General features: G+C 47.2%; 1 protein-coding gene across 6 annotated transcripts in view; it reads left to right on the top strand.

Moving 5' to 3' along the window:
- Window positions 1-6,775, top strand: part of ANGEL1 (angel homolog 1) — a 31,113-nt gene extending 24,338 nt beyond the window's left edge. For all 6 annotated transcript variants that reach the window (XM_037503812.2, XM_037503814.2, XM_037503813.2 and 3 more), the window contains 3 exons: window positions 3,140-3,215; window positions 3,727-3,890; window positions 4,616-6,775. In XM_037503812.2, coding sequence (XP_037359709.1) covers window positions 3,140-3,215; window positions 3,727-3,890; window positions 4,616-4,776 — 401 coding nt within the window. In that variant the 3' untranslated portion in view covers window positions 4,777-6,775. The remainder of the gene's footprint in view (window positions 1-3,139; window positions 3,216-3,726; window positions 3,891-4,615) is intronic.
- Window positions 6,776-8,336: the final 1,561 nt, after the last annotated feature.

The following is an 8,336-nucleotide window of genomic DNA, read 5'->3' on the forward strand; positions in this document are numbered from 1 at the left end:
TATTTCCTCAGTCTGCCTGTTCTGTTCCCCGCTCTGTCTCTGGTGAATCCTCTCACCCTCCCGTGCATCTGGCCTGTACCTCGGTTCTTGTATAAATAAATGAAAATTAAAAAATAAAATTAAATAGGAATAAAAACAAAGGAAAACTATCATCTGGACATTTAAGAAAATTCAAACTTTTAGGTTAAAGAGAAAATTTATACTGAAAGTGCAGGGTATCTGGAAAATAATAATGAAAATACCATATATTTATGGGCTATAGCTAAAACAGTATGCAGTGAAAAATCTATAGAATTGTATGGAATATTTATTATAGAATCAGAATTATATTAATAGATGAGAAGAGATGGAAGTGAATTAAGTATCCAGCTTATGTTAGGAAAAAAAGAACAAACTGGAAGAAAGCAGAAGGAAAGAGGATAAAAATGTAAATAATTTTAAGAACAGAAATACAATTGTGGGCCTCTCTAGTAGCCTAGAGGTTAAGTCTTAGCACTATCACCACTACAACCTGAGTTCAATCCCCAGCCAGGGAGCTAACCCACATGGCACAGCAGATCTCTCCTGTCTTTCCCGCTGCTCCCCTTAACAGTGTATTTCAGTAGATCTGCCTATTTTGTTCCCCACTTTGTCTCTGGTGAATCCTTTCACCCCCTGCACCTCTGGCCTACACCCCAGTTTTTCTATGCATAAATAAATCTTAAAAAAAGAAATGTAATAATAATAAATCTAAAAGTTGGTTATTTAGACAGAAAAACAGCTGTCAATTAGTTATCCTCACTAGTTAACATATATAAAGGTGGGGCTGAGGATCAAGTCAAGTATCTAGATACAGAGAATTGATAGGATTAGAAGGGGATTCTTTGCTCAACTAAGTGCAAAAAATTTGAAAATTTAGATGGCATATATTGATTTTAGAAAATGTAATTTACTAAAACTGATTGCAGGAGAGAGGGATCATCTACATATACTATCATGGGAAATATTAGAAAAAGGTTTCAAAGATGCAGTTCCTCAAAAAATACCAGACTCAGACAGGAGAGTATCATCAAGTCTTTTAAGAACCGCAATTCCATTACTATTTAAATTGTTACAATGCACAGAGGAAGGAAGGGGTCAAGTTATTTTATCAAACAAGTATATTGACACCAACATTTAACAATTAACAGAAAAAGGCTATAGACTCTAATATTCTCCACTTAAGAGAATTCTTTTTACCATGAATTGATGCAAAAAATTTAAGTAGAGGGTCAGGAATAGAACCTAGCAGGTCTTATATCATGACCAAATGTAGTTTATATCATGACCAAATGTAGTTTATCAACAGTAATATCAAACAGTAGTTTGATTTTGGGAAGTCTATTATAATTTTCATGCTAATGTGTACATGAAGTCTATTAAAGTATACAGAACACACCATCTTTTTTTAATGTTGAAGAAAATTTGTTAAAATTTATCATCTAGGTTCCTTTGAAAAGAACCCTCTTAAATTAAGAAAAAAATCGGTAACTCCTTACATGATTAAAACACATTTATCTCAGGGCCTCCCCTGGTGGTGCAGGCTGTTGAGCGCAGCGCTGTGAAGCTGTCCGCAGCCTCTGCAGTGCCGGTTTGATCCGGGCTGGCCAGCGAGGGTCCCACATGGCACAGCAGACCTCTCCCGACTCGCCCGCTGCTCCCCGCAGCAGTGTGCTTCAGTCAGTCTGCCTGTTCTGTTTCCCGCTCTGTCTCTGGTGAATCCTCTCTCCCTCTAGTGCATCTGGCCTGTACCCTGGTTCTTGTATAAATAAATAAATAAACAAACAAACAAACAAATAAATAAATAAATCTTTAAAAACAAAAAAACCCCACATTTATCTCAGCTCCAGATACCAGCATCTTACTTAAAGAAGATGCTGTATGACATTTCTGAACAAAAGCAGGATATCACTATCCTTTAGCTGTGTTCAGAAATAGCAGCTAACAAATTAGAAATGGAAAATAGAAATATAGGTAAGAATATAGAAGTAAAAATGGCATGGAGGGTTAGTACTTGCTGCTAATATTGTTATGTAACTGTTCATCCAAGAGAATAAAGTAAAAGCTATTCTAAGCATTAAAATAATTCTGAAAAGTAGTTGGGTACAAAATTAATATGTAGGTATCAATTCTATATTGATACACATTTTTATACATGATATAATACTTTTATTAAAAGACAGTAAAAATAGGCCCCCCCTAGTGGTGCAGGTGGTTGAGTGCAGCGCTGTGAAGCTGTCCGCAGCCTCTGCAGCGCGGGTTTGATCCTGGCTTGCTGGTGAGGGTCCTACATGGCGCAGCAGACCTCTCCTGTCTTGCCCACTGCTCCCCTCAGCAATGTGTTTCGTCAGTCTGCCTGTTCTGCTCCCCACTCTGGTGAATTCTCTCACCCTCCTGCGCATCTGGGCTGTACCCCAGTTCTTGTATAAATAAATCTTTAAAAAAAAAAGATAGTAAAAATAGACCTAGTAACAACAAAAAGAAAAACTAATAAATTTAACAGGAACATGTACGGTATATAAAGAAACATTTTATTTTTCATTTTGGTACTTTTTCATACATCATTATTAATTTTTAGACAATATATGATTTCTCCCCTCAGGCGTGGGCACCATAGTTCCCCCACCACCAGAGCACGCATAGCCCATCACCCTGGTCCCGTGTGTGTGTGTGTGTGTGTGTGTGTATCTATGTAGCACAAACAGACACACACACACTCTGGGTGCTGCATGATGGAAACCCGGAGGAATACGTCAGGAATTTGGTGACATGGGTTGCTTCTGGAGATGAGAAATGAGTGGCAGAGGCCCCAAAGTGGAAGGCGTGTTGTTCTCTACGTTTGACTTTTGTGCCATGTGGTTTTATTTCCTGTTCTGAAAACATAAACTTAAAAAAAGGTTCTTTTTCATTTTGCCGTGGAAGACCATTCTGCTAAAGACCACGGAATATTTGCCTTCTTGAGGTTCTTCGCTTTGGGTCATTGTATCTTTCCTCCCTTCACCTTTTCTCTTCCCCTGTCCCCTTCTGTCCCCGCTCAAGGATCTGAGGGGCATTTCATGGTGCGAGGTGGCACCCTGCTTCACGGTCTGTGAATGCCAAACCCCCTTCTTCTCTCCTCCAGAGCGACCTGTTGGCTGGACTGAGTCTGTCCTCGAGGAAGACGCATCTGAGCCTGAGCCTGAGACTGTCTTCCCCAGGTAGTGTCCCCCCAGTGCCTTCCAGCTTGCGTGTCACCCCCGTCTAGGTGCATGAGAGAAATTCCCATCGGCTTACCTGAGGCTGATTGTGGGGAGCACTTTTCACCGAGCTCTGTCTTCCTCTAATACCTACTAAGCTGTGGAAGGACTTGAAAGTATGCAGAGACCAGGGGTGACCCACTTAGGTTCTTGCAGGTGAACAGTCCTCGCCCTCTTTCCTGAGGAGGTGAGGCCTCGCAGAGAGGTTGCTGACCAGGGACGGGGACATTAGGTCTCCGTCACCAAGGAGTAAGAGGAGAGGATGGGGGAGGATGTGGAATGTTAGGGGAACTGGCTATAAATCTGTCTGTTTCTACATTAGGTTAAGACTGTCAGCTTCTTATTAGAAGGAATTTGCTGAGACTGAGCTACTTGGGATCATCCCTTAAAAATACTTCATAAAGTCCCCAGAGAAAGTAGCCTTGGGAAAAGTGATGTTTGTTGATTGACATCTCCCTCTTCACTCCTGTAGGACTGTGGGCACCATCCAGCACTGCCTCCACTTGACCTCAGTATATACCCATTTCCTGCCCCAGCATGGCCGCCCAGAGGTCACCACTATGCCCTTGGGCCTTGGAACGACAGTGGATTATATCTTCTTCTCAGCTGAGTCCTTTGAGAACGGGAACAGAACTGGTAAGCCTGGTCTGTCCTGGGCTCAGCTTATCAACTGAGTCAGGCATTTGGTGGCCAGACTTGGGCTGCTCGGGCAATAGGAGTTTGTTTTATGCCTACTTGGCACTGGTCATCCTCTTTATACTTACCTTTAGCCACTTGCCTTCCTTCTCTCTTATCATTGCAACACCAGAGAGGGAGAGAGAGAGTGTGTGTATGTGTGTGTGTGTGGGGGGTGGATTGTTGAAAACCATCCTTATTTTAGAGATAAAACTGTGACCCCAGGAGGTGATTTAATTTGTTCAGTGGAACCCTGTGAGTGAGGGACTTGGGTAGGTTAGAGACCCTAACCTGTTTCCTTGCCCTGTACCTGTAGGTGAGGTGTAAGAGTCAGCCAGCTCTAGGCCTGTTTTGTGTAAAGGATGGTTTTTAAAATGTTTGCCTTAATTGTTTGTGTTTAAAAGTCAGATTTTATATAGAAAATCTGCATTTCCAGCTTCTCTTGGCAAATCAGATGTTGTGATGCTGGGTCTGGGCAGATGCTCTCCAGTTTGCCGCAGTCCCACTGAACCCACCCTGCTTCATTCACTGATCTGTCGTGGAGTGTCTGGGGAAGGAGGCTCAGCCAGAGGCCGCAGGATCGGGGAGTGGGGGCAACCCAAGGGATGCCACCATAGGCGGGGTTGCCTGAAGCCCCATAGGTGACTATGGCTGCTCTACCCACTGGCCTCTGCTTTGTGCCCTAGACCGCAGGCTGTATCAAGATGGAACGCTCAAGCTCCTGGGCCGTCTCGCCCTCCTCTCTGAAGAGATTCTCTGGGCTGCCAATGGCTTACCCAACCCCTTCTGCTCTTCAGACCACCTCTGCCTGCTGGCCAGCTTCGGGATGGAAGTCACCGCCCCATGACAGCTCCCGGGGAAGAGAGCTTTTCCTCCAGAAGAGCGAGCTCACTGGATCAGAGACTGTGGAAATATCCAATGCTTCTGGAAACTTAGATCCAAGGAACTTATGTCCCCATCCCCTCCCTCCCTTGTTCCCTTTTCCCCATGGTTAGATATTCTCCAGGCTTGTCCATGTTCTCTGCCTGTGGTCCCTGCCCCATCCCAACCTCTTCCTAATCCTGTGCCACATACTCAGTGGTCTTGGGAGAGGCTGAACGAGGGGGTTCCCCCTTCCTTCCATGTATCCAGTGCTCCCCCTTGATTTTTAATTACCAGGGTTGCGGGAGCTATTGATCTCATTGGTTATTTGCTTTCAGGCCGTTTCTTGGTGGTACATTCTGACCCAATCTTCTTCTTGCCTTTTGTACCTCTGGGTCCAACCCCCCTTTCCAGGCACACACATGTGTGTGGCGTGCATGGATCCTGTCAGGGCAGGACCGCTCCGGATAGCCAGGCCTGCGTCTGAACAGCCCACTTCCACACTGGGGCTGTCAGCCAAAAGGCAGGCCAAGAGCGTGACCTGGCAGCTGTGTGTTGCCAGGCAGCAGCAGGGGGGCAGCCCTTCTCTCCTTTTATCCTATGTTTCCTGAGGCATTCATCTTGCCAGCCAGGGCATATTCCCATCTGGGCTGTGGAATGAATGCCCCACAGTCTGGGGCAGCCGACCTGGGGAAGCACCACCTGCCCCAGTAACCTCTGAGTCTCCGGTCCAGAGTTCCCTGCAGACCTGGCATGTTTTCTCTAGGTCATGTCCTCTTCCCAGGTTGCCCTTAGGGAGGCAAAAGTTTGTGGACTGGGATCATGGTGTAAGGTTTCTGATCTCTTCAAGGATGAGGAGAAAGAACCTCCAGGAAGTTCTTGTCTCACAGGATTCTGCAGCCCGCAAAACTGGGGTGAGGGTAGGAGTCCCGGGGAGTAGGGAAGAGAGTAGGTGGGCTCTTCAGCTGCTTCAGCTGGGACTCAAGACCTCAGGGACTTGTTTTTCCTCTGTACACCTAAGCAGCAATTTTCTGTGCCTCTTCCCACAAATTTTCCCTTTTCGCTGCTTCCCCCACTTCCTCCCATTGTTTTTCCCCTAGGAAAGCCTGCCACTTGGCTCAAGCCAAACCTGATTCTCAGCAGGGGTGGCCCTGTGCAGAACTGGTCCGAGAACTTGAGGTGGCCTGGCTGAGCTTGCGGATTTGCTCTGGCCAACAAGACCTTGGCTGCTCATTGCCTCTGCAGACCCTCTCCTACAGGAGGGGCACCCCACCAAACCACGGGAGTCCCTGGCTCACAGGTGTCACCTGCATGCCTTAATCTCTCATTACTGGGAGGCGGCCTGGGATGTTCCAGGACCAGCTCCCCACCACATCTCCCTTAACTCAGGTAGCTGCTGACCCTTGCAGACATGCTGGCTTTGCCCCACCTGGCCCCCAGAGTGGAACTGAAGGCAGTGGCCGAGAGGCTGCAGTTAAGGACAGTTAACCAGAGGTTAGTGCTCTTTCCTTTTTTTGAAAGCCAAAGACCCAGCTTGAATTTCGATGCTGCGTTCATGGTTACAAGCTTTCCATGCCTAGGTTCGGGGGAATTTATCTCTGCATAGGTTTTTGTTTTTTGTTTTTTAAAACATGATTTACTGGGTACTGGGCATGTGCCTGTCTGAGCCCCAGGCCCATCTGTCCACAGCCCACCCTTGACTCTCTGTCTTTCCTTGAGCCCCTCCTGAGATGGTCTCAAGACACTGTCCGGGTGGTTCACAGGACAATGGTCCATTGCTGTTCTCTTCTGCTATGAAATGCAATTTAAAAACGGCTGAAGATGACAGAGGGCAGGAGCGTGATAGGCAATCTTTTCCTGTTTTCTTATTTATTTTTGTTTTGGAAGTGAAATGGGGTTTTAAATGCTCACAGAAACTCTCTTTTCCAAATAAAGGTTTGCCTTTTCCCCCCACTCTTGGTCATTTTATTAGGATCCTCAGGGGCCTGATGAGGGAGGGCCTGGAGAATGAGGTGGGCCGAAAGGAAGAGACTGGGGAACTTTGGATCCTGGGGTGGGGTCTCAAGTCCTGAATCCAGGCCAGAAAAATGTATTGCAAACTTTTGCTGGTAACTGCTGGGAGGCCTGGGAGGCAAAGCACTTGAGCAAAGTCTGCTTCCCAACTTTTTGGGGTGCAGCTCCCGCTCCCATCCTTGCCATGCAAGAGGAGAACGGTTCTTTCAGCTGCTTTCTTTCTTATTCCATCTGCTGTCCCCCCTGCCTCCCCCAATCCACACTACATTTTAGGAGGGTCTGTGCCGGAAGTGGGACGAGACGTGTGTTTCCCGAGCCGAGCCACGCAGCCACATGAGGCATGATGCGTGTGGCAGATGCCTCTTGCTGAGCGTCTATTTCTGATCCTCTCCTTTGCATTCTGGAGCCAGGGCTGAGCTGTGGGCCATCTGTTGCTGGAAACAGGCCTCACTCTGCTGGCACTTGTGTCTTCCTCCAGCCTTCTCTGCAGTGGTTCTGCCAAGCCTACATGCCCATGGGAGGCCCTGAGCCAGGGTTGCCTGCTCCCTTACCTGGGCAGATTCTCAGATTCCAAAGCTCCAGATTAGTCCCTCAGGATCTGAGTTATTTAAAGAGACTCAGGTGCTTTTGTTGAACCACCCAGGTTAGGATTCAATAGAAGGAAAATCTTAGCCAGGGTCTAGGAACACCACTTATCATCCTGGCCTGATCAACTGGTGACTCCGGGTAAGTGAACCCCGCCTTGGTAAAGTGGGAATTTAATCATCTTTTCTCCTTGTGAGGAATTTTTGGACCTGAAGATGTGTTGTTTGGGCTTTAGCAAGCGAGGGATGCTAGGAATACTGGAGTATTATTGGTAGGACATAGGTGGGTAGTTCTCCCAGCTATGTGGGACAATTGGCCTATGGACCCGGATTATTCCAGCACTGCTAAATTGTGAGGCATATCCTCAGAGACGCCTTCCCTGGCCTGGAGGGTTGCCCCGGTTCTGTCACATTGCACAACACTTTGGCTTATAGTGACCAGGCTCCTGCTCCTGCAGGCCTAGACTGTGCGGGGGCAGCTGAGGTGCTGAGATGCAGCTTTACAGCTGAGCAAGTAGAAGTCCAAAGAGAGACTGAGAATCTCCTTTGTTTCATCTCTTGCTGCCCCACACTCCTCAGATCGTGGCCTTTCCAGGAGCAGAGGAGAGAGAGGTTCTCGTGGGGCAAGCAGACACATCAGGGCTGCCCAGGAAGGGAAGGTGAGGCAGCTTGAAGCTTGGAGACCAGGAAGAGAAAGGACCACTCCGGCTACCACTGGGTTTTGTTCTTCTCTCCAGCTCTTGCCCTGGTGTGGCTTTGAAACCAAAGGATTGGTTTTTGATTGGTTACATCATTCCAATGTGACAACCTTTTCCCAGGAGGAGGGGCCCACCTCTTCTGGTGTATCCCAGGGGGAGAGAGCCGGGCAGCGGTCCTACACTCCAGACACACCCTGGTCCACCACACCACCTTGCTTGTCTCTCTCCGCGTGCGTGAATGTGCAAACTGT

Source organism: Talpa occidentalis, unplaced genomic scaffold, assembly GCF_014898055.3.
Source record: "Talpa occidentalis isolate TD23 unplaced genomic scaffold, MPIMG_talOcc4v2.1 talOcc4.11, whole genome shotgun sequence".
NCBI classification, from domain to species: domain Eukaryota; kingdom Metazoa; phylum Chordata; class Mammalia; order Eulipotyphla; family Talpidae; genus Talpa; species Talpa occidentalis.